The 27,720-nt window shown below is 38.2% G+C and overlaps 1 protein-coding gene across 3 annotated transcripts in view; it reads right to left on the bottom strand.

Annotated features, from left to right (window-relative positions):
* Window positions 1–688: 688 nt before the first annotated feature.
* Window positions 689–27,720, bottom strand: part of DSTN (destrin, actin depolymerizing factor) — a 29,867-nt gene continuing 2,835 nt past the window's right edge. For 2 of the 3 annotated variants that reach the window (XM_032461790.1, XM_032461789.1), the window contains exons 2-5: window positions 6,645–6,952; window positions 4,000–4,076; window positions 3,403–3,514; window positions 689–1,917 (exon numbers count right to left, since the gene is read on the bottom strand). In XM_032461790.1, the coding sequence (XP_032317681.1) occupies window positions 1,824–1,917; window positions 3,403–3,514; window positions 4,000–4,076; window positions 6,645–6,952 (591 nt within the window). In that variant the 3' untranslated portion in view covers window positions 689–1,823. The remainder of the gene's footprint in view (window positions 1,918–3,402; window positions 3,515–3,999; window positions 4,077–6,644; window positions 6,953–27,720) is intronic. The other variant, XM_032461791.1, reaches the window with a different exon arrangement.

A 27,720-nucleotide genomic window follows, 5' to 3' on the forward strand; every position in this document is an offset into this window, starting at 1 on the left:
TAGCAGGATGCTTGGGCCCCCACCTCAGGAATCCAAAAAGACTCAGAAGTTCCCCTAGGTGGAGAAGCGAGTTAACCATCAGCATTTCACAACTTCTGGGGTCAGTGGCGTGCTGGGAGATGTTTACACTATGCCACACACCTGTGAGCCGCTCCCACCCTCCCTCCTCGCCACCCCACCCTCCACTGCCTGGGGGGGTGGTTACATAAGTGGTGCCACATGTCACGAGTTGAAACCACAGAAAAGACGGCTGCCTTCTCAAACTCCTGGCTGCACCTACAAAGGCTGATTCTTGAGAAGGGCAGTCTTGGGCCCACAACGCTTCTCGGGGCCTGTTAATATACACTCACTAAAAGCACTGCTTGGCAGTAGAGAAAACAGATTCAGGATGGAACGATGACAAGCAGCTTATCAGTGCACAGTACCCCGCACTATCTTCTAGTTTCCAAAGCAGCACTTTGATCAAAACATAACCTTTTTGCCTCCCAAATAAATCAGAGAGGAGATAAAAGCCTGGCATTCGAATAAACATTTGGAATAAGAGAAAGATTCCCAAGTTGTTCATTCAGAGGAGGGAGCAGTGACCTTAACTCTAATTGTCCAAAATGTCCAAATCTCCCCAACTTACCCCATATATAGAAGGCAAACCCTTTACCCCCGGGTTCACACATGAATAAATTACACGAGAGAAGTTAAAAATGCTTCCTTTATTACATAAAGCCAGTACTGCTACTTCTAAACTCAACTGTTCGTGCATCTCTATATTGTTCAAAGTGTTACGCCTGTGGTGTTAAAGACAATCTCTTCCAAGTGTCATCGGGCAGTGGCCTCCTGTGGGTGTAGTCCATCACACCTGCTCCCCGCCTCACATGCAGTCGGCAAACTGCTCTAGGAAATCACGTTCTCCCAGGCCCCAGAGTAAACGTACTCTATATAATGTTCTTCCACACCTTATGGTACCAGAAGCAACAAAGTTCTGAAGGAGACATAATTAAAGACATCACGGGTGTTCCCGTTTGTCAATACAGCATCTTAACCGTTTTCATTAACAAAGTGTGTTACAACGGAGCCCTAATTTGCATTACAATTAGTTGTTACAAGACAGTGGAGTCTCCTGATTTCCAAGGTGCGAGATCACTCTCGGAACAGCCTCCAGACCAGTGAGGGGACAGCTCACCGCAGATTCGGGAGCTGCTTCCTGTGTTCCAACCACGTGCTTGAAATCGTGCTTTGCAAGATGAGCGCTGCTGGTTCTAAGCGTACGCGGTTTCCAGGCAGCCTCGTGGCGTGTCTGGTAGAATCAAGGGGCCGCCTGACTTAATCTTCCTGTAGTTAGTCTATCAGTGCTGTTAATGGGGAGAATTACTTTCCATTCTTCAATTTAGCTTAGCAGAGAATAAAGAATTGGGACCAAAATTATAACCAGATTATGATCAACTCTTTAAGCAAAAGAAACAAAGTAACTGCTGACGTTAACAAAGATGCAACAGTTCTCTCCGTAGGGCCTTGTACAGTTTTGTGAACTGCGTTATTTAAAAATCATGAGCTTAACAAAAATCTTTACAAGCCAACTCATCAAAACAGGCATTTGGCCAATAAGAATTTATAGTTTCACACCAATAAAACTTTAGATTTCAGATTTATTTAGGGCCACCTGCACATGTTCACAGAATAGTGGGTTTACTCTAACTGATGACAAGACAGCCCCCCACAGTAAGTCCCCGGCCTAAACGTATTTGCTTTACTTATATAGCAAGAGGAGAACATTAAACACAGAAGCTTTCAATTTGTGGCACTGAATGATGATCTACACAGGGCATCCTTCAAAAGCTACAATTAAGGATCCACCTAGCTTTTCCGCAATACAAGCCCGGTTGAGGTCTTCTGGTCCATTTGCTTGACATTCGTGTTTTATCCCTAGGGAGGAAAAACAATCCTATTTAGAATCAAGGCAGTAGCTTACCTATTTCTGTAACATGTCACATAATTTTAAAAGACCAGTTCACACAAGGGTAGAGAAGCTGTGGCATATATAAACCACCCAGCAACGGGAATAAACCTGCAACCATGTGCACCAGCAGGAATGACTCTCAGAAACCAATGTTAACGAAAAGCAGCCAGACGTAATAGCACACGTTCTGGATAATTTCATGTGTATAACACCTAATCAGCCAAAGCTACTTTATGCTGTTAGAAGCCGGGGCACTGGTTACCCTGTGGAGGAAGGAGCAAGAGGAAGTGGTGTGACTGGAGGGGCTGGAGTGAGACTTCCAAGGCCATTAAATCAGGGAACCACCGTTATGCTCAGTATGTGAAAATTCAAGTTCTACAATAATTCATGGGCGCTCTTCTATAGATACACTGTATTTCAACAAAAAAGTTAAAAAGCAGGTCTAGTAATAAAGCTTCTTGGTTTCTGAAATGTAAGTAAAACCAGGAATTTGATGTTTTGACTGAACAGCTGATACGGTTGCCTGTGTTGAGGGATGGAGAACTTATAAATGGGGTCACTTCTGCTCTGTGGTACCATGCAATACATTTAAGAGACCTATCACAATGAAAACTATGTAAAATGTTTTGCTGACTGCTGTCTCAGAAAAATTTACATCACCACACTGCACAAGGAGCTCAATTATGGAATAACATACAGTAGCTTCTCTGTAAACAGCTGCTCTCTTTTAAACAGCTGCATTGTTTTCTGATTTTCCATAATTTTAAGACCATTTCTTAAGCTGCTGAAAGCACAGCAGGTCATCTTTTGGGCCACTTAGACTGGAGAAAGCCAGCGATGGTTTCACTAGGGAAAAAGGCACAAGGGAGACGGTTTTTCATGCCAGCAATCAAGTGAATGGAACAGCTCCTTTCCTGAAAGGCGACGCAGAGCAAGGATAAGCAGGGACCCAGTGACTCTCTCCCGGGAGCACTGTGGAAGCGCTGAGGCTAACGAGTCATGTGAAAACACCAGGTACCCGACCGGTGGACGCACTTCCAGGGGCTGGCCCAACATCAAACCAAGACAAGTGGACGCTGACGAGGACTGAACGGCGCAGCGGCAGGTTTCAGGAAAGAAGCGAGAATTCTGTTTTCCTAAGTAAAACAAGCTAGGGCAAACCTGATCTACTACAAGAACAAAACAATCAGTCACAGTAAAACAAACAAAATGAAAACGACATTGGGCCAAACCCCTGTGACCTTGGCTCTCCCAGCTGTTCGGAGCTAGCCACAGCAGGAAGGTGGGGCAACCACCTCTCCGACTGCGCATCTCCCATTCACAGCTGAGAAAAGCCAGGCCCAAGGAAGTTAAGCAGTTTGGGCCAAGGCCACATGCTGTTAGATGACAAACTCAATTAGCCCTCAGCACAGGCCTCCAGGCACTCGCCCCATGCTCGTGCTCCATCATACCAACACTCCCTCCTGCTGGAACAGTAAGTCCATTCTGGCCATCTCATCAGGATCCCAGTCCCCAGTGGCAAGTCAAACAGAACTGGCCAGCTCAAGAAGTGAGGCCACTTTCCTTTGGACAGAGATGAGCCAATAACCTACAATCATATCATTTCAAAGTAAAGCCAAAGATAAGAGCATCGTTCCCATTTATGACCATTCCCTTTTTGCAACTTCGCTGTGTCAACTACATTCAGAGGCAACGGCAAATTTATTATTTACTGTGACCAGTGTCAGCCAGTTAGTCTCCACCTGCTATGTGAGAAACTTGGCAGCATCTCAACTAGTTTAAAACGAGACTGAACAAGTGATACGCACACAAATGTCGAGAGAATGGGGTTATTAATATGGGCCTTTCAGACCCAGAGTGATCGGCACAAGGCAGAGAGATGCTGTAAGCTGGGTTCAACCTTCCGAGTTTTTTCCTGTAAAAAGGCAGCGCTTCCCTTCTCTGTGGCCAAGGCTCTCCAAGGAAAGGAAGGTGCTCCTCAGAAAAGATGGCCCCCACTCCAGGGGTTCACCACACCTCTAAATACCTGGAAGTAAACCAGACCGTACCTTGAAATTTCTTTTTGATCGCATCCTTGGAGCTTGCATAGATCATTTTGCTTTTCAGAGGTGCTAGTTCTGGTGCCCTGGATAGAGAGTACCAAAAATGAGAAAACTGGTTTAGGAAAAGTACAATTTACATCGTTTTGAACATGTGCATCAGGGATGGGGGAGGGTCCCCAGAGTCTCCTGGGAGAGTTTCTCTACACAATTTTTTCCTTTCTCCACCGACTCGGAGAGTGACTGCTGCAGACAGGCATACGGAGAATAACTCAGGGTGACCAAGATGAGAAAAAAGCTGAGGACCACTGATCAGTTAATGGGGCTACAATAAAAGAACAACACTGGATGATTCACCATGTTACCCAAGTATTTTCTTTAAAATAATTTTTTTCATTTGTATCAATAAAGGCTTGAGTTAAGGCTAACAACCATCTTCATATGAGGTTTTAATATTTTCTGGTGGAAAAAAGTTTCAAAATACAGAAAGGCACAGAGACTAATCTGTAAATCAAGTATCTGCCACCCAGAATTAAGAAATGCTAGCAATTTTTGCTTCAGGTTGTATTCTGAAAAGGAACGTACTATACACAAAGTACAAGCCCCCTTCTCACCGCCCCCAGCCCCTTCACCTCCATCTACTCCAACAGCAGTTCTGACCACGTGAGCACCAAGTCTTCCACCTCAGACTACCGTAACAAACATGTCACAAGGCTTTCTTTCTTTAATGTTAATGGCAATTCAGCAATAATTTTGGCTTAACTGTCAATATTACTCTTATATTTACAGAATTTTTAGTGCCCCCCCCCCGTTAATGAACACTGGAAGCACAGCATATGCTTTACCACTTTCCTCACCAGTAATGCTGAAAAATAACAGAGCTACTAACTGCACAGAAGCAGCTCATCTACGAATGCGTTTTCTCACTACACCCCCCACCCTCGGGCCTGCCTCCACGCCACACCACTATGACACCAAGGGCAAAAGGAGTGCAATTAAATACTTTTAAGCACTTAATAATTCCATTTAGCTTCCCTATTTCCGGGATGTTCAACAGCCACTGCCACCACGGACTGGCACGGACCTTGCCTCGCCCACCCCTCCCACAGCGGGCAGAGGTTCTATTCTGAGGAACAAGGGAAAGAGAACATTCTCTGTCTCTCAGGTGCGTGTCCCTCTCAATCTCCGGTCCAAGGAGGGAGGCAAGGCACAAGGACCTCAGGTCTGGGCAGATGCCTGAGCTACAAAGTTAAGTGGGTACTTTTCTTATGCAAAATAGGTCAAGCACAGGAAAAAAAAAAACCCCAAAACTTTAGCTGTTCTGATTTTACTCTAACCAGGTCTTTAAAATACTTTAAGACCCATTCCTTGAGCCCTAAACAGAGCCTGTTACGAAAAACTCCTATAATAAGGTTTCAGCTTTCTTTAAAAAGTAACAATGTAAAAATACTGCATGAACACTGAATTTCCTTTCCTTCTTTCTACTCTTGTTTTCCAAATGTTCTTTAATAAGGATGTATCATTTTCATAGTAGGAAAAAAAGCATAAAAAGCCAGGATAAAAAACAGTGTGAATGAAGGAAATATTCACCGATTTAAAAGCTTAAATCTTTAGCTGCCCTATCTGCCACTCAAGACTAAATCCCAGAAGGGCAGGGCTTGGCCTGTCTTCTTCACAGTTATTTTCCCAGGCCTGACACAATACCTGGCATGTGGCAGAAAGAAGTTTAATGAGTGCACCTTCATCCAACATGCTCGGCTGAAGTCTCACTATCATCTTTATGCACTTATATCTGTGGCTACCAGGCTGCTCAACAGTAAGCGCCCAATACCTGCCCTGACCTCACATCTTCAACCTCACAGCATCTTGGTTTCAGCAGGAGCAGCAAGGGCTTCTGAAATGGACCGAGGTGGGATCCAGAGTTAACATTCCTTGAAACCAGAATTCTTTTGACTGCCTAGCCCTACATCCCAAGTTGCTGGTGGCACACAGCTGAGAGCAAAGCCCCTCCTTGCCTTGCCCCGGCTCAGGCCAAAGTCTCACTCGCCTCAAATCAGAGACTGTTACCACTTCCCCTGTTCCTCATGGAAGCTAGAGAACATTCTCACTGTATTATGAATTCCCTATCAAGGAATGCACTATAATACAATTAAACAAGGAATATAGGTGTGACTTTAAAGGCAAGCTTAAGCTCAAATATGAATTTACTTTAACAACTAATTTAAATAGCCTTTCAAGAAAAAGGCCACCACTTTATAGCACTTTTTTTCATTACTTAGAGCAATGCTGTTCAACAGGGCTTTCTGAAATGATGGAAATGTTCTACATCTGTGCTACCTAATAAGGGAGCCACTAGTCACATGTGGCTACTGAGCATTTAAAATGTGGTAATTCAACTAAGAAACTGAATTTTAAATTTTATTTAATTTTAACAGCCACAAGTAGCTAGTGGCTACCCTACTGGACAGCGAACACAGAGCAATTACAGCTGGAGGCAATGATAACAACAACTTCAAAAGCAGCAAACCACAGACACACAAGTCAAGTGGGAGGCCAGCTCCTGGCAGGGCATCTGGGAGAAGACTTTGGTGAGGTGCTAACAGTAAGAGATGAACTCTGAGTTTTAGAGGCTCAATATTTCTAACAATGCTTACCACAAAAAAAACATCAACTCCTCTTTTCTGGATTCCTTGGTTTCAAAGCTTGCATCATACAAAGCATAGCGACAATCTTTTTCAGGAAGCATTCCCACGAAATGCTTGAAAGGATCGGTTATGGTTACACCAACATCTCCAACCAAGATCTCTTTGCCTTCTTCTACAATGATGCACTTTTTGTCTGCACTGAGACAAAAAATGACAGCCTTCTTTCTTTTCTTGATTTCTTCTGGTGTGGAACACTTCCGAACTTTCATGTCATAAAAAATGCGGCATACTTCATCAGCAACTTGCACTCCTGAGGCCTAGAATGAGGGAAAAAAAATCAGAAGGAGGCTTCGATATTTATCATGCCAAATATAAAACACGATGTAACTTTTGGTTATAGACTGGCATACGCTTAAAATTGTTAAAGGTGTATTTTTCATCTAACAAGAAAACTAGAAAATCTGAGCTACAAACACTAATTTCAGTCATTTAACTTCTAAAACGATTACATATATAAGCTATTAATCACCATCACGTGGGAGTAAGGGAAGATTCAGCTACAGCAGCCCCTCTAACCCCAATACCAGGAAAACGGTGTTTCCTGGCTGCTGGATTATTTCTTCTCATAAAGGTTTACTCAGCGTCCTGATGGGGGTGGTCATCTCCCCAGTTTGAGTGTTAATAAACCCAGAATTCTTTTTACAACACATAATAGATGGTCAGAGTGGCTGGGCTGGGAAAATTCCACTCTCACAGCATATCTTGCTCTAACAGAAGAATTTAAAGGTCTTTGTTCTACTCACATGTCAAAATTATGTGATTAACATCCAATAACATATTAGTCACATACCTTTAAAATTTCACTTATAAAATCTCCAAGTTTTAAATTAAAATTAGAATAAATAAGACTGCAAGGAGACTAGCTCTTAATTGTTCCCACCACAAAAAAAGAAATGATAATTATGTGCTGTGACAGAGGTGATTGCTAACCTATGGTGGTAATATTGCAATATACAAATGTATCAAAAATCAACACCCTATATAACCTTAAGCTTACATAATGTTGTATGTCAATTATACCTCAATTAAAAATAAGTAAGATATTTACTATAACAAAGAGGATAGTTTACTTTAGGGTTATACCAACCAGAAAAAACAACCTGTTACCATGTTATAACCTGCTATTCTGAAATGAGGAAGCAGTTATACAGCCTGATAACCAAAGATCTAAAAACCAGTTTTCGATCTTTTCATCTTCTTTAAGGAATGTGCTGTTTACATAAACTTTACTATGCCCGTAATTTTTGTTAATGTATTAATAACTACTTTGGTTTGCATGTTAGCTTTTCTAATTAAAAATTTAATAGAATTTAAATACTAAACAATGCCAAAATATTAATGATGCCCCAAATTAATGTCGAGTTATTTGATTCAGAAATGAAAATGCATGTGCAATAAAAAAGTAACCCACACACTGGGAGATAATATTTGCAAATCATATATCCAATAAGAAACTTGTATCTAGAATATATAAAGAATCCTTATAACAACAATACAAAAGACAACACAATTTTAAAATGGGCAAGGATTTGAATAGATATTTCTCTAAAGATTTTTAAAATGTCAACACAAGAACCTGGGGAAAATCAACATCATTAGTCATTAGGGAACTGTATATCAAACCACAATAAAAAATGACTTCATACCCACTAGGGTGGCTGTTAACAAAAAAGACAATAGTAACAAATTGGTGAGGCTGTTGAGAAACTAGAACCCTTACACACTGTTAAAAGAACTGCAAAATGGTGCAGCTGCTTCGGTAAACAGTTGCGCAGTTCCTCAAAAAATCAAACAGGGAGTTAGCACTTAACGATGCCACTCCTAGTTACAAACACAGGAGAAATGAGGCATGTTCACACAAAACCTGTACGTGAAAGTTCACAGTGGCAGCATTCATAGTAGCCAGAGTAGAAGTGACTCAAGTGTCTATCAGCTGATGAATGGATAAACAAAACGTGGCATATCCATACAATGCAATACATTCAATAACAGAATGAGGTACTGATACAAGCTGCAATACCGGTGAACCTTGAAAAACACTATGCTACGTCAAAGAGCCAGATATAAAAGGCCACATATCTCACGATTCCGTGAAATATTCAAAACAGGCAAATCCACAGACAAGTAGATCAGGGTTTCCAGTGGCTAAGAGGAGAGGGAATGGAGTGAGCCCTAATGAGTACAGGGCTTCTCTCTGGAGTGATGAAATGTTCTGGAATCTGACATTGGTGATGGATGCACAGCTCTGGAAATACACTGAAAACCAGTGAACTGTACTTTATGGTATGTGAACTGTATCTCAATAAAGCTGTTACTTAAAAATGTATGTAAAATTCTTGATATGAAAATACACTAAGATCCTAGCAGTTACTGAGTATGAAGGCAACTGGGCCATTTAACCATCTCACTCATTAAAAGAGCTGTAATACACCTCAACCCCATCTAATTCATACCTAATCATAACCGGCTTCAGTCCTATCTAATCTAATCCACATTTTGTTTACAAATGAAAATTTCACTCCAAATTAAGTGGCAGATACAGAAAATTAAGACTAGAAAACCACCTCAGAAGTTACAGAATCTTACCACTTTCCTACTTTTAAAAGGCCCTCTGTTAAACCTTCTTTTACTGCTTTTGGAGTAGTGTTGCTCTGATCTTCATAGTTACCAATGTCAAGCAAGTTAAGAATCTTTATTTTGATTTTTTGAATAGAGACAAAATGTTCAAAGTGACAAAAAAAACACCCCAATTCCTCTTAACTCCCTAGTCTATAATGTTTATTTGTAAATCACTTTTGACAAACTCATCTTTTAAAAGCATGAAGGCAACATTTGAAACCTTATATCCGAACAATTAATATTTGAATGTATCCGTTTATATCTAAGTGAAGTATTTCAAACAGCAATCTAAATTCTGACTTAGAAATTGGATTCAATTATGTACCAGTAATTTTTTTCACAAGAACTAGTATTTATTGAGCATTTAGTTTGTATAAGGCACTTATACGCTACGCACTAGTGCAATGTTTTATTTTTAACATTTTTTATTGAGTTATAGTCATTTTACAATGTTGTGTCAAAACCAGTAATTGAAAACAGAAAGTAAATGTGTATTCTACAATTATAATACAACTAATCTCAGCCAAATCTAGCTGTAACTTACAGGCACCTTAAAAACCTCACTAAGGATAAATTTGGGCTTTTATCTAGCAGAAATGATGTCTATGGAAGTTTCTGATGAAGGGACTACTACAGACATTTACACCTGAGGAAATTAACACTGAAGACTCTGAAGGAGAAACTGGCAAAGAGAATGGAAGCAGGAAGACCACTGCTGAGACAACCACAAGTATCCAGAGAAAGATATGAACTACCGCAGTGGAGTTGAAAACAAAAACAAAAACATCCAAGGACATTTTAAAGCCGCATCAATACAGCTGAGTGAAACGTGAAGGAATTCCACCAAAGACGACCCTAGACACTCCAGACTGGTGACTAGAAAGACTGTGATACAGAAACAGAAGGGGGAGGAAGGGCACAGTTTGAACATGTTAATTTTGAAGAATGTGCAGCAGGATATCTAGGTGGAGAAGGCCACTTAGCAAAAGGAAACATGAGCATGAATCTAACAGGAAGGCCTCACCTAACAGGTATTTTGGACTAAAGTCAGTATCAAGGGGACATGTCAACATCAAGCAGCAAAAGAAAAACAAGTTGAGGGGAACTAAGAAGAAATAATCAGAAAGCTAAGAAGAAAAAGTAATGAGGGAGAAAGCAGCATGTTAGATGTCAAGGGAGAACATTTTCAGGAGAGTTCGTCAATATACCAGAAACCGCAAAATTTGAGAATGACTGAAAACAAACCATTGGGCTTGACAACTGGGCCTCTGAGCATTTCCAGAGACTGGAGGAATAAAGTCCAGGGTAACGGGCTGGGGGTACCCAGGGGACTGAGGCAGAGCAAACAGTAGTTAATGGCGAAGGGAAAGGAGAAAGACTGAATGCTGACTTCATGGAATTTGTCTCCAACTGGGGAGATGTGACCACACTCAAAGTTTAAGGGCTTGAAGGAACAAGAGAAAGCAAGCCACAGCCCTAAAGAAAAAGGAAAATACATGGAGTACTTCTACTGTCAGACACTTCTAAATCACAATTCTGAGACAGCTACTATTATTATTTGCACCCTACAGATGGGGAAATTGAGGCATAGAAAGATTAAATAACTTGGCCAAGATCACAAAGAAACTGACAGAAGTGAGGTCTGAACTCAGGCAATTTGGCTCCAGAGGACACTCATAATCACTCACAGCCAATAGAGACAGAACTCTAAAGAGACTGACAAGACCCAGGGCACAGGTAGGGAAGTCAGTCTTAGGGAAGAACATACCTTTATTCCTCTAAAATAGGAAGGGGAAGGGTAAAGATTTAGAATAGCTACCACAGGGAGTTCCAAAGGGAATCACCAGGGCAGTGGGAATAGCACAGGCGGAGGGCGGAACGGTTCTGTGCAGGTAACAATCAACTGCACCTGACGACCACTGGCTGGGAAAGGGAAGGCGGAAGGAAGGCGTCAGAATGAAGTTCTTGTTTTAGTGATCAGGAAGCTGAGGAAACACCACCAGACGCTCACTTGCTCTAATCTTCCCAGGATGATGGCTGCAGAGGATTTGACGTTAAAGAAGTACAGTTTTTTATGACTAGTAACAGTATAATACTCAACTTTGCCCTTGAAAGTAATACAAAATCCACAGGTAACATGTATATTACATTCAACTGAAATGAATAAAACACACTTAAATTTGTTAGACCTTGGTTTACCGAGTACATAACTGGGAATATACTTGACATGGAAGATTAAACAACTGGTCCCTAGATTCCTGACAATGATTTTTATCAAGTTGAGGGCAGACTGAGAAGGCAGGGGAGACCGCTGCATCAGCCTGGCCGGCTGCCTCCCTCCCTGCCACACTGGCTCACAGGCACCAGCAGGGCTCTTCTACCTTTGATTCTGGGGGGTGAACTGGAAAGCTGGGGTAAAGACTAGTGGGATGGAAAAAAGGTAAAACAATCCTTAAGTAACTACAGTTTATTGACATTTTAGAGGCCAAAAGAAGATAATTTGAAATTAAAGCACCAGAATCACGAGAGCAAAAGCTCCACCCAAGCTTCTCCACCAGCCAGCCATGCCACCTTGGGCAGATCATTTAACATGTCCAAGTAAATGAGTTCCTTCAACTGATTTATTTAGGGGACTGCACTTGATCAGTATTATCACCTGGGGATCTTGTTAAAATGCAGATTTTGCAATTCTGATTCAGAATACCCAGGGTAGAATCTGAGGTTTTGCATTTCCAAAAAGCTCCAGGTGAAGATCACTACACTGTTGCTCTAAAATTTCAAGAAATATAATAAAATCTTAGCTCACTGTTATTTTACTTTAGCCTACAGGCTTAATTTTTGTAATGAAGCAGTAGTGATAAGAGTACTTTACAAAAACTAACAGGCCCAAAGTCAAAGCATTTTTTGGGCCACAGACTCCTGATAAAGCTTATGGGTCCTTTCTCAAAATGATATTTCAAACAAAATAAAATATACAGCATTACAAAAGAAGTCAATTATATTGAAATATAGTTCATCTATGATGATGGTTAAGGATTCCTATGAGAGTATCAAATTCGGTGGATTTGTTATCACAAAGAGACATTATGATGAGTCTTAATAGAAAAACAGTTGTAACACCGATATACAGAATCATCTGTTCACCGTGCTTTTACCTAATAAGAAAAGGAACCTCTTCCGTAAGTCCCAGTTTTCAGTATTTCTCTAAAATGTTAATTACTAACAAATTAACTGCTTAGCTCTCCAGAAATTTAGTTTATTTTTTAAAGCAAAACCAAATTTAGTTTCAATTCTAAATTTATTTCTAAAAAGTTATATTTACATTCAACTGCGAAGTTTTAATAATAAAGTCAATTAAAGGATACTCTGAAACAGGACCAAAATTTGCTGCACAGCTGGGAAAGAAAATCTTGAGAGCAAAAATAGACTGCTATTACAACAGGAGCTTCTGATTACCTTAAAAAGATATGTTATCCACAACTCAGTTTCTCTCTGTTCTGTATCAGTGACCACTGGAGAATAACAGTTGCTCTTAGAACTCCACCCCATGTAAAAATAGCTGCTGTTAAATGATTCCTTCACTGTATTTTACTTGACTCACTTGATGACTAGTTTTAACCTGTTCATGAAGCATAATGGATCTCAAAGCTGATTTTCCTCTGGCACAGCTTTTATCAAACACTGATTCAGAGACTAAATGAACATATCAAGGCACTGCCTTTATACACAACATACAATCAGTGTAAGCTTCTTTAAATAATGTTACTACTCACAAAGGGGGAAGTAAAAGCCGCAAAGAATATGAAACACTGGGTATTTTAACACTGCAGAGGACAGAACACACTTAAAACATCAACTCTCTCCATTTAGGCATAAGTGTGGTAATCTTTGAAAGAAGCATCAAGTTTCAATTATTGGAGAAAACTGAACCAGTCCAAAATCAAAATGTGATGGCTTACATCAGGCCATCCTACACCAAAACACCAGAAACAGTGGTCTATGTCTACACTACTAAACTCAAGTAGGACACCTAACTTTGGCGCCATAATCGATGACAACTACACTTTGGAGAAAACAGGAATGAAAACTATATTGTCTTACCTCAGAAAATTATTACTTTTTAAAAATTATTTCTCTAAGCTAAGGGAGTCTGAAATATTTGAAAGTAGGATATTGCAGAACAGACAAATTCAACTTTAAATTTACAAACACCTGGCGAAAACAGGCATTAATTAGTTCCTTTCTCAACCTATTACCTCTTAAGAAGTTGGGGAGTTTAAAAATGAGTTCACAATTATCCTTTATTTATACCATGCCTGGCACAAGGGCCAAGAGAAACAGAAAATTACTAACTACAAAATATTTAGGCTTTTGGCTACTACAACCAGTGCTTTTGAGCAATAATGTTAAGACAATAAACTAGTAAGAGTGACAAGTGCTTCAGGCACATTTTTACATTTAAGGTTTAAGAGCCACATAGGTACTGCGTCAAGATGAGGAGCTAAGCAAAGACATCTAATTTGTCTCCCTACCAAAACACCACTGAAAGTTCAAATAAGGAAGAATGAGTGGAATTAGTCTGAGAAGCATTTAGGTCCCCAGACTCCTCCGGAACTCCACTCTGCCAGCACCCCGTATCTCTGGAATTCTGGAGTTTATTCTCTGGACAGTAGGTCCTTCTGGCTTAGTTATTGTACTGAAAACAGGAAAATAGGCAACCATATGTAAATGATGCCAAGATGCTCCAACACCACCACCCTGAAGCCTGACCATGAATTACTAAATCCTCAGTCCTGCTGTTCCAGAGAGCCGTGCTGTACAACAGAACTTTCTGTGATGATACAAATGCTCTGTATGTGCACTGTCCAACGTGGCAGCCGCCACCACCGCACAAGGATATTGAGCACATGAAATGTGGCTGATGCAACTGAGGATTTTAAATAATTTAACATAAAACAACATATAAAATTAACTCCATACATACTAAAGTAGTACATTTGGGATAAACAAATTTATAAAATATGTAGTTCTCTGCCTTGAAAAATAGTATATTATTTAGCTTTATGGATGCCTCATCATCTAGAACCTCAGTTACCATACTACGCAGTAAAGCAATGCCTCCAAGGGCAAGGACTTCAATTCTAGTTTACTGCAGTAATTATTGCCGACTATTTCTGGAGGCAAGGAAGCAATCTGGGGTGGAAATGCAGGTGGATTCTTTTTATGGTGGAGGGGGCGATATTTTGAGCATTAATTTAGAAGAGTCAAAACAACCTAAATGAAAAAGTCGTAAAACTTCAAACAAGGCCTGATTTTAAGCTAAGATTTTCATTCGTACAACTAGCATAACAAAAAGTTCTTTTTACTCTTGGGAGAAAAAAAACCCCTAGATATTGGGGAAGAACTGAAATAACGAATTTTAAATACAAGGTTTATATAATAGCAATATATCTTTACTGAATGAGGCCATCTTGTTTCATTTTATGTATTATTACACACAGGGCTATTCTAAATGAATTTTATAATTAACTGTAAATATTTTTTAGGTAATATTTGAGAAAATTAGATGCTGAATTTTTAAAAAAACATTGTTGTGTTCTCCTTCTCATAAACAGAATTTGGAACATTTAACCTTAGAAGACCATTTTAATCAGAGGGGAATGCATACCATGAGTTTTAATCAGACTTACTAAAAAATCCTGTAACTGGAGCAAGTTAGCTAACTTCCTTAAGCCTCAATTTCATCATCTGTAAAAATGTAAATTATGATAATCCTAATGCAAGATGATTGACAACACAACACGTGTAAATCACCTATACACAGTGCCTGGCAATGGTACCATTCAGTAAGTAAAGACTCTTAGTATTATTCACCAGAAAACCTGTTTAGAGCTTCTTCAACTCCTAGTTACCAATGTGGACAATTTTTAGTGAAGCCTTTGGGTAATGGAATGCTACGGTCTTAGAAAGAAATCCACAGAGCTTAAAACTAATACTTGAAATGGTAATTTCTACCTGTTCTCTGATGACCAGAACTACAAATTAAAAAACCATACTGACATTTGATGTATCCCTCTTGACCATTAAATGGATGAACAGCAAAGACATGAAGAGCATTCAGATGAAAACAGTCTTCTTTAACACAGTCAAGATTCAGTTAAGCTACTTCTTACCATTATCCTCGGCACAACTATCATCCACAGCTGTGAATCAAATTCTCAATGATGAAAACTGGGGCCTATAGTGAGCTAATAGGCTTTGTCCTAAAATCTGTCCCTGCCAGTAAGTAAATAGCAGTCAAGCAAGCACACAGCAAATCCTCAGTCCCTTGCTAAGCACAAAATGTCCGGAGCTGCTGAGTGTGGTTTTATAGATCATGCCTTGCTTAACAGTTCTGGCCAACAGGGCAAGAACGAGCTAAATTCAAGCTCATGTCCCACTAGCCAAGAGAGGTGACTGCAGGGCTTCAACTGTTGGAAGAAGTGCCATCTGCTTGTCCCCTGAGGCTGCATCACCCAGAGAGAGCACCATTCTGTCATTTGCACAGTCACCACACAGGCTATCAGTGATCCAGAAAATGTTCCAAGTTAACTCTCTGCCCTAATATACTGGTTCATTCCCTGAAACCAGGGTGACTAAACAGTGTTAAATTGACAACCAATTTCCAATTTTAGAAGTCCTTCATTCATCTCATAGCAAAGTACAGAGATGTCCTTGAGAAGCCCATGCAGACCAAACAGCAATTCTACTGGCTATATATTAATGTTTAAAGAGTTCCATAAGAACAGTTTTATGGTTACACCTTTCTTAGTAGGGAAAAAAATTCATCCAATAACCTAAGTTCTACGAAACACCACCCACACCCTCACAAAAGGGAATAAAACCTTACAGAAAAATCATCTCAACAGCCAAAGTAGATTAGATACAATAAAAGCCAGGCTGCTAAAAATAATCTGTCTCACTCAGATTGTATGCAATCTTATTTTATAGACTCTTACTAACTTTGTTAACAGGTTTCCCACGCGGCTGAGAGGCAGAGAGGCAGAGAGGCAGAAAGGAAAGGTAGGAACAACAGAGTTGCATAAATCTGACAGAAAAAACAGTAGCCTTCCCCCTCTGCTGCCAGCAAAAATCTAGACTGAAAAATAGGAGGGGAGGGGGTAAAAAAAACCAACCTAGGGAGAGTAAGCAGCCTCGCAAATAGACCTAGGTATTCACTATTTTCTTTCAAGTTGCCAACTTCCTTAAGGATAAAACCCATGCCATGTCAAGCCCTTTATGCCCGATCTTTCCAGCCTCCTTTCCCACTTCTCCTTGACATGTACCCCACAATTCCAAGCATGCACAACTCTGTGCTTCCCTGAATACACCACATTCTCGAGTGACGCTTTACCTTCCTCTCTTGACCTGGCGAAGTCCTTCAGGGATTCAACTCAGGCATCTCCTCTGGGAAGGCAATGCTTACCTGGCCCCTCAACCACCACCTCTAACCTAAGTTCCTCATCCTTTCCGGTGCTAACACAGAATAATACAAGGACTTCTATCACAGCATTATCATAACTGTGATTAACTTTCTATTGGTTATCTGATTCTCTTAGTAGACTATGCTCTTGAAGTCCAAGAACTCTCAGTATCTTTCCTTCCCAACCCTATTCTACTTAGTATCATCCACTTTATCAGGTTTTGAAAAATGATTATCCCTTAAATTTTTTATGAAATGTACTGTTGCCTTCAAGATATTTATGGTACAGTTCTTCAGTTTACACCAAGGAAAATACTGCATCTCAAAACAAAACAAAGCAAAAAAAAAAAAAGACATTTTCTTAATGCATTCATCCATCAAGGAACACTTAGACTGCTTCTATGCCTTGGCTATTGTAAATAATGCTGCAGTGAACATGGAGATGCATGTATCTTTTACAGTGTTTTCGTTTCCTTTGAATAAATGCCCAAAAGTAGAGTTGCTAGATCATATGGTAGTTCCATTTTTAATTCTTGAGGAACCTCCACACTGATTTCCATAATGGCTACACCAATTTACATTCCCATCAACAGTACACAAGGGTTCTCTTTTCTTCACATCCTCACCAACACTTGTTACTTGTCCTTTTAATAACATACATTCTAACAGATGTATGGTCAATTAATTTACATCAAAGATGCCAAGAATATACAGTTGATTCCTGAACAACTCAGGGGTTAGGTGTGCCAACCCTCTGTTCAGTTGAAAATCTGCATATAATTTTAGAGTTGGCCCTCCATATCTGTGGTTCCATCTGTGGATTTAACTAACTGTAGATCATGTAGTACTGTAGCACATATTTACTGAAAAAAATCTGTGTCTAAGTGGACCCATGCAGTTCAAATGCATGCTGTTCAAGGGTCAACTGTACAATGGGAAAGAACAATCTCTAATAAATGGTGCTGGGAAAAGTGGACAGCCACATGCAAAAGAATGAAACTGCATCTCTTACACCATAAGGAAATTAACTCAAAATGGACTGAAGATTTGAATGTAAGATCTGAAACACAGAACTCCTAAAAGAAAACACAGGTGGAAAGCTCTCTGACACAAGTCTTGGTGATGATTTTTTGGATCTGACTCCAAAAACAAAAGCGAAAATAAGTAAGTGGGACAATATCAAACGAAAACACTTCTGCACAGCAAAGGAAACCATCAGCAAAATGAAAAGTCAACTTACTGAATGGGAGAAAATATTTGAAAATCACGTATCTTGTGAATTATAAGGGGTTAATACCCAAAATATGTAAAAAACTCACTCACACAACTCAGTAACGAAAAAAAATTTTCGATTAAAAAATGGGCAGAGGCTCTGAACAGACATTTTTTTCAAAGACGTACGAATGGGCAAGAGTTACTTGAGAAGCTGCTCAACATCACTGATCATCAGGGAAATAACCAAAACCACAGAGACTTAACTGTTGGTATCTTTATCAATGCCCTCTACCCAACACATACACACAACCCCCCATCGACCCAGAACTGAAATGACTTAATAAATGTTTACTTAAGTTTTCTAATTAGTATTTTGTTTTAAAAGTCACATACATACTTTTTTATTTCTAAAACTGCTTGATATGTAAGCATCACTTAATTTCAGGATAAGATCTAGATAAGAGACATTAACGTATACAGTAACTAATATGCAAAGAGCATGACCTTTAAGAAATCAATATCCTGTAACACAATGACACATTTTAAAAATTTCTGCAGTCCACACCCTTATAAAATAGCCATCTGATTGCGCAGTTGAAAAAATTAAAAGGGCACTATTTAATAATAAGATGTATCTATTAGTGGTTTTACTCAAGGTGGAGAAAATAAATATTTCATTTATCAATATTAGGGAAAAAAGAACTCTACAATATTCTGCCTACCTACTTACAGTATCTTTCATTAAGACAGGAAACAATTAAAGAATATATTCCTCAACATGGGAATGGAGTATTATTCACAATAAAAAGGAACAAACTGCTGATGCACAAACACCTTATCCCAAGTGAAAAGATGCCAGACTCAAAGTGTACGACCGAAAGACTCCATTTATACGACATTCTCACAAAGGTGGAACTATAGGGACAAAAAACAGATGAGCGGTTGCTGGGATGGAAGGAGTGTTAGTGGGACTTTTTTGGGGTGAAGAAACTATTCTGTATTTTGATTGTGGTGGTAGTAGCACAACTTTCATGTTGGCCAAAATTTGCAGCACTTTTACACTAAAAATGGTGAATTTCACTTCATGTAAATTATCCTGAATGGAAAAAATAATTACTCTAGTTTTTACTTTAAGAGCAACAATATAAAAAATACTCTACTCCCCTTTGACAAAGATCATATTGAACATAACATAAGCTAACAGTGAATGATTTTGTCTTCGTTTAACAATCTAGCTTCTCTCTGGATGATCAGCTAGCATGTAAATGAACCTAAGATAGGAAACAGATTTGATATTGTTGGTTAACTGATCTACCTGTTCCATGGTCATGCTCAGTTTCTAAGCCCCACCAATTCCTCCTTAAATGTGTACTTTAGATCAGTTCCTTTTACTCTTAAAATCTTCTACCATACCCAAGATTAAAAATCTTCAATTCCCAACCACCTACAAGATAAAGTCCATATTCAATAACAGAGCATAAAAGGCCCTTTTTTATATGAACCAACCCACCTTTCTAAATTCATCTTCTACTATAAGCAATTACATTACTCATTCTTGCATTTCAGAAAAAAATTTGGCCATTTATACCAAAAGCCTTAAAATTATCTAAACTCTTTGACCCTTTAACCCAGTATTCCTACTTCAAGAAATTTATTCTGAAGAAATAATCTGCATAATCCCCCAAATCAGACAGCCCAAATAAAAACAGGAGAATTATAAAGAAAATCATAGTATATCCATAGGATAGTTTCTGATGCAGCCTTTAAAATCATGTTAATGGTACGTTTTTAATGACATGGGGGAAATATTTATGATTTGTGTTAAACAGTGAAAAAAGAAGCTAGATATAAAGCTTCATGTACAGTAAAATAGTACAGAGAAAAGAAAAGAAATTTCACCTCTAAGTGACTTACCTACTTTCTAGTTTTCTGAATTTCCAAGTTTTCTATGATGAGCATATTTTTAAAGTTAGAAATACATACACACAAAAAACTTTTGATTCAGTGATTGCATACCTAGGACTCTATTTTGAACAAACAATGCAAATGAAGGCAAAGATTTATGTGCAAAGATGACAGAGCATTACATATAATACCGGATTTAAATTTACTTCCTGTCTCCATGGATCTACCAATCCTGGATATTTTATATGTATGGAATCATACAATATGTAGTCTTTTCGTTTAAGGGTTTTATTTTTTGTTTGTTTGCTTTCAGGGGGGGAGGTAATTAGATTTACTTATTTTTTAATGGAGGTACTGGGGATTGAACCCAGGACCTCGTGCACGCTAAGCACACACTCTACCACTGAGCTATACCCTCCCCTCCAGGCAGTCTTTTTTCTGACTGGCTTCTTTCACTTAACATGGGTTAAGGTTCATCCCTGTCACAGCATGTATCAGCTTTGATTTCATTTTACTGCCAAATAATATTCCATTGTATAGATATACTACATTTTATCTATCCAATCATCAGCTGATGGACATCTGGGTTGTTTCCACTTTGGGACTATTATGAATAACACTATGAACATTCATATACAAGCTTTTATATGAACATGCGTTTTCACTTCATTTGGCTAAGAGTGAAGCTGCTGGGTCAGATGGTAACTCCTAAGTTTCACTTCCGAAGGAACTGCCAAACCATGTTCCCAAACGGCTGCACCACTTTACAGGCCCACCAGCAACGTATGAGGGAAGGTTCCAACTTCTCCACGGCCTTGCCAACACTTGTTACTGTTGTCTTTTTCATAGCCATCCTAGTGGGTGTGAAATAGGATTTCATTATGGTTTTGATTTGCATTTCCCTAGTGGCTAATAATTTTGACCATCTTTTCATGTGCTTATTGACCATTTTCTTTAGAAAATGTCTATTCAAAGCCTTTGCTCATACAACTGATTGTTGAGTTGTAAGTCTTTTATATATTGTACAAGTTCCTTGTCAGACATACAATTTGCAAATACTTAATCCATTCTGCAGGTTGTTTTTCACTTCCTTGTTGGTATTCTTCGATACAAACACGTTTTTAATCCTAATAATATCCAATTTATTTTTCTTTTGGCACCTATGCTTTTGATGTCATTGTCTAAACATACCAAGAAAATTGCCAAAAACACCGCCTAATCCAAGTTCATAAAGATTTATGCCTGTTTACCTCTTACACATTTAGGTCTATTTTCCATTTTGAGCTAAATTTTGTACACAGTATGAAACAGGGGTCCAAATTCATTCTTCTGCATGAACATCCAGTTGTCCCAGCACGATCTGTTGAAGACACTATTCTGTCCCGCACTGAATTAGCTTGGCACCCCTGTCACACTGCAGTATGAGAAATAAAGGATGTCAAACTGTTACAGATGAGCTGTACTGTGTGCGAAAATCTATACTGGAGTTCTCCAGATACTCACTCTTTCCCTTACTTCCATTACAGTACTTACTACAATCTTCAACTATCTTATTCATTTATTTACTTACTTCTTACCTGTCTCTCCCATTAGAATGTTTATTTCCTAGGGAAAGGGCCTTTGTCTTGTATATTGTTGAATTTCCAGAGCCTACAACAGTCCTTGGTTCCTAGAAGGTATCTAACACTTACTTACTCAAAGAATGAGCATATATTTAAGTGGCCTAAAAGACAATGTACCTTTGGATAGGACTGTTGTTAAAACTCAATTTTTCTTAATGTTCTATAATAAGCATACATTATTATAACAATCAGATGTAAAGTTGAGATATTTTAATGATTTGTAATACTTCTGAATCAATGTTATGCCTAAAAGTTTCAAGAACCTCATTTTTGCCAAACTATTTTAGCGTCTTTCATATAGGACCCCAGCACAATGACACTACCAACTACCTAGCAGCTCAGGTCTAAATCCTAGGAATTATCCCTGATGTCTTTCTTTCCCTTATGACACACATCCAAATTATCACTTAGGTCCTGTCAGCTCTACCCCCAAAAATGTATGATATCCAATCCCTCCTCACTATTCCACTACTAACAATCCTAATCCAAGTTACCATCAATCATGAATAACAGAAATAGTCACTTAATCAGTTTTTGTCCCCCTTTGTACATCTCCACACAAGAACCACAGGGATGAATCCAATCTTACTCCACTCCGTTAGACCTTTATGCTTCCCACCACCCAATGGCTTTCTGGTGCAATCAGAATAAAACTCAAAATTCCTCACCTTGACCTGAAGGCTCATCTAGTTTTAGAACCTGCCTACAATCCATTTCCTACCTTCCTCCCACTTTTCCCCTGAATTTCAGCCACATAAACCTTTCCCTTTTTTGTCCCTGGCATGTCAAGCTCATTCTCTTCTCAAGGCCTTTCTACTTACAGAGAAATGCTCTTCACGTGACTAGCTAGCCCTCTTGCCATGCAAGTCTTAAGTTCAACTGCCACCCCTTAAGTTCTTCCTTAACAATATACCCAAAAGTAGCCGACTCTTCTAGTCCTTCCAACGGATTACCCTATTTTTTTTTCACACCACTTAACGATTATCTGACAGGATCCTGTCATTTTTTTGTTTTGTTTTGATCATCCTCCTTCCCCTGACATTAGAATGTAACTTCAACAAGGAAAGGACTGTTTTTCAGTACTGTATCCCTAGTACCTGGGTTAGTTCTTGGCATATAATAATTTCTCAAGTATTTATTGAACAGATAATTGCTATTCTAAACCTTGAGGGCAACTGAAGAACTGTGTTTCATTCTCCATTAGTTACTTCAGGAAAAATATAACTAAGAGTGGAAGACAAGATATTTTTACATCAAGAATCAAGTCACTTGAAAAGTCAAATTAAAAAGTTGATCATAAAAAAAACTGATCGTATATAACTACACGTAAAATAACATTAAAGAAATAATTAGAAACATGTTCTAATGCACTCTTCCCACCTTTTCATTTTATCTACAGTTCCTAAAGTATGCACTGGTGTCATCAGAATATAAAGAAAAGACTGTTAACCTCATTTGGATCTAAGGTTGTTTAATGTTATTATTTTAGCCACCACTGATAAGCACTTTACTATGCGCCAAGCGTTGCCTTAGTTATATGCATTGCCCAAAATGTTGTGATGGTAGGTACTATCATTTCCCCTCTGGAGGAACAATGAAACTGAGGCACAGAACAGTCACTAATGGGTCCAAGGTCCTACGGTTAGTAAGTGGCAAAGCCAAGATTCAAAAAAACCTATGAAGTCAGCCTCTGAGCCCACTCTCTTAACCACTTCTCAGCACAGCTTAACAGTAATGATAACAATACGCACCTCACTGGGTAGCTATAAGGATTGAGTGAGATAAGGTAACACAGCGCCTAACATATAGTAAATACAAGTTACCTAAGATAGCATTACTTCTTGTTCTTTCATTTGTTAGGCTTTCAAGTGCTTTTCTGTGGTTCAGGATGCCTCAATGAGCATCAAATACCATTCAATTTCATTTTTTAAGAGAAGAAAGGGTAGTGGCATTACTGAGGGGTTTCTATATGCCAGAATTATTTTAAAGGTACTATCTAATAATGCCTGTCTTATCTATCTCAAAGGACTTTTCACTCTAGGACTCGAACTAAACTGTAATGCAATATACAAACGGGAGGTACTATTCTCAATTAGTCTAGTACTTAAAATTCAAGTTCCAGTGTATTAAAAAAAAAAGGTATTTGGGAATAGGAAATATAAAAATAAAAATTAAAGTAATCCATCTCAGTGGGAACCTGTCCCTGTCATAATTAATACCCTCTCATTCACTCACTCATGTTCATTCCGTAACATCTCTTGTGGGCCTACTATGAGAGGCATCTTGCTATTGACATAGACAAATCCTATCTTATGAAGCTCAACAGTCTAGTTCCACGAAACATCTTAGTAAGTGCCATAAAAGGAATTCATATGCTATCTTAACTGTTAGTCATATGCAAAAACGCATAGAATTAATAAGAGTATTGGTACCAACGTTAACTTCCCCTTACAAATTAAAAAGGCCAATCCACAAAGTCTCAGGATGGTCCATTAAGGTGGCCACTAACATGTGGTTTAGTTAGTCCATTAAACGTGGCTAGTGGAGCCGAGAAACCGCATCTTCAATTGTATTTCACTTTAATTAACTTAAATTTTAAAGCTGATTATCAATTCCATTACTGGAACACTATGCTTGGAGCAACTTAGGTATGTGAATCTACTTTTTCAACTGTAAGTTTTATACCTAGATATGTATCAGATATTTCCAATGAAAATTGAGTGTTTGAATTGAGATGTGCTGAGTATGAAATATATACTGGATTTCAAATAATTTGTATGAGAAAATAATGTAAAATGTCTCATTTTTATATTAAGTGTTGATATAATACTTCAGATATATTGGGTTAATCAAATTTCACCTTTTCTTTTTACTTTTTTTAAATGGGGCTACTAAAAAAGTTAAAAATACATATGTAACTCACATTTTATTTCTATTGGACAACATTAGTCTAAAATAACTTACAACAATCTTAAAACAAGGATTCAATGATTTGAGAATCCCTCACAACTTCAACAACTGACTTAAAAGTTTGCCCCCTAGCAAGTTAGAGAAGTTTTACTTACATTTGCTTGTGCTTTAGTTTTTGCTCCATTATTACAAAAAAATACCAATGACCAACAAAAATGTGCTATGTGAAACCATTTTAAAATAAACACTAATTACATTTACAAGCTGGTAAATTTCTGAAAGCAAGCCAAGGAATATGGGTAGAAAATTCATCTTTCTTTTCTGTGGTAAAGGCAAAGAGAATAACTTACAAAGTAATGCAAAAATGTTTAAAGGAATAAAGTCTTCCTTTGATGTGATCCAGAAGAACAAGAACAAAGATAAACGAGTTTTAAATGTAGGTTTTCTACTATAGTATACACTGAAGTTTCTATCTTTCAAGTGCTCATTCTATGCCTTGTTGCAACAAAGTAAGAGTTCTTTGATAGTCCCTTGTCATTTTTTTTAAGAAAAAGCCAAAACCCTCAGTTTATAGATTAAAATCTGGATTTTAAGAATTTTGGTTGCATTTTTTTTTTTTTTACTGAAATCAGTTGCTGTTTAAAGATCTACAAAAAATTGATTCTTCACTTTTAACACAGCAAACAAATCATGAAACAGGGTAAACAGCACATAAACATTAAAATGTCAGTTACTAGAAGACAATCTTAAAGAGTTAAGAATCACTCCAGACTACACACTCAACTCTATGGGGTCCTTGAACAGAAGATTCCATAATGAATGTAAGTAACAAGTTCATCAAAGCATTACAGAGATAAACCAATCTGATGTTTGTTTTTCCATACATCTCCCAATGTAAAATTTCAAGAAAAAGTGAACACAAGATAGCTTTTAGAAGCAAGACAATTCCAAGTGAAAACTCACTTCTAACATGAAGGCAAGGAGGCAGGAACAGGAAAAAAAATTGATTAAAATATTTTTCAAGTGCTAGGTATAAATCTTAGGGTATGTCTCTCATGGACAACCCAGAAAGAAATACTAACATATGGGAAGGAAGCTCAAGACGTTTAAATAACAATCTTCTACTTATTTATTATGCTCTGTGTTTTAGGTATGCAAATAGCAAAGAGTACAATAAAGAGACAAATGGGGCCTAGTTATTCAGATTAGAGCATTACTCTGTAGATAAAAACAATGCATATGTTAAAATAAAAGTTTTTAAAGAGCTTCAAATTTTTATTCAAATTTCAAACATGGTGTTCATCTCAAAGTATCTTTATTACTGAAAGAAAATATAAAGTTCCATTAACATAAAAACATAAATGTGTAGAGTCTTCCTGTATACTATAAACACCACATTGATTTAAACGAATTCTATTTGTGAAAAACAGTTATGGTTATTTGCTGTTACTTTTTTTTAAACTGAAGTATAGCTGATTTACAATGTTTCAGGTGTACAGCAAAGTGATTCAGTTACACATACATATTCTTTTTCAAATTCTTTTCTACTGTAGGTTCTTACAAGATATTGATTATTGTTCCCTGTGCTATATAGTAAGTCCTTGTCACTTATTTTATGTATAGTAGTGTGTATACTTTTTTTTAATAGACTTTTTTTTTAGAGATGTTTTAGGTTCACAGCAAATCTGAGCACAAAGTAGAGTCTTCCCATATATCCCTGTGTTTGTTTTTGACATTTTGGCTAGAAGAAGTGCCTAGGAAAAAGAAAAGGATAAGTATGAAGCAGAGGATGATAATGTCCACGGCCCTGGGCAAAGGTGAACTGTCTTCTGGATCACTCTGCACTCTACCACTACCAGTGCCTCTCAAGGGCAGGTTGCTAGAATTAAAAGTATTGAGGTTCTTTTACTAGCAGCTTGAGCGGCATGCAAAGAAAATTGGGTGCCAGGGGCGAGGGCTGTTAGTCCTCATTATGCAGTTCTGGCTTTGACAATCATGTTCTTGTTGATTTTCTTTTAAGGCAGGATTTACTTTATGGCTCCACAAATGAGCTTAGATGGAGACATGAGGAGTATTTACACAACATCAGGTTCACCGATAGCGCATGCAGGTAGAAACATAAACTGCAATAAGCATGTGAAAGGATGCTCAACTACTGCTAATCAGAGAAACGCAAATTAAAAGAACAAGAAACCATTCCATACCTATCAGATTGGTTTTAAGTCTCATAAGGCCAAGTAATGAAAAGAAATTGAGAAACAGGCTCGTAAATGTAGCTGATCAGATGCAGACTAGAACCACTGCTAGAGTAAAAAAAAAAAAAAATCCATATGCATGCCCTCCAATCCATGCTTCACTTCCAGATATATACTTCTCTATATACCTCTCACTGGGGCTAGAGAAGTAATAGACACTAACAGGTAACAATGGAAACCATGACTACAAAACAGTTCAAGTAGACCAAAAAAAAAAAAAAAAAAAAAGAAGAGAGAGAGAGAGAGACAACTGGGCAAAAAAATTGAGAAAATGTCCAAATGTCCATCAATAGGTGAATGCATAAACTTACACTGTCATAAAACAAACTGTCAATAGTAAAATAAACAACCAGAGTCACAATAATCACGTCCCCCGCCCTCCAAAAAAACCTCACAAAATTTTTTTTAAGTTGCAAAAGGATACAGGAAGCATGATGACATTCATATAAAAATTAAAAATACATCAAGGCAATATAATTATTACAGATGCATACATGTACAGCTAAAAGCATAGAACTATCAATGAGAATGAAATACAGTAGTTTCAGATGACTATGCTGAAACGTACCTGAGTCCTGTGCTCCTGGAAAGCAGTGACGGTTAAGAAATCCACCCCCATCATCTTGTGTTCAGAGTAGCAAAAGGATCCTGCCCTTCCTTACTTCAAGATTAAGACCTGTCCCCAGGCATCCTCAAAACTCCTCAGTTTACCAGCTCCATTGTTTTTTCTTTTTTTTTGAGATGCTCCTCATTTTAATTAATGCTCTCTCAATTGCAATAGCCTGCAAAAATCATCCCCTAAACTGACCAGTACATTATGTCTTTTACAAAGGAGTAGTTACCTCTGGGGAGGGAAGGGACTGAGATAAGGAAGACCGATGCATATTTAGCTGTAACGGTAAACATAAAAACCTGAAATGCGGCAAAAAGTTAACCTTTTCTTCTTTTGTACAAAGGTACCTCTTATTCCATGTACCTTCCTGCTTAAAATGTTTCAAAATTAATTTTTAAATTATTTTAAAACCTGGTGTAAAGTC

The sequence above is a fragment of the Camelus ferus genome, chromosome 19, assembly GCF_009834535.1.
Source record: "Camelus ferus isolate YT-003-E chromosome 19, BCGSAC_Cfer_1.0, whole genome shotgun sequence".
NCBI classification, from domain to species: domain Eukaryota; kingdom Metazoa; phylum Chordata; class Mammalia; order Artiodactyla; family Camelidae; genus Camelus; species Camelus ferus.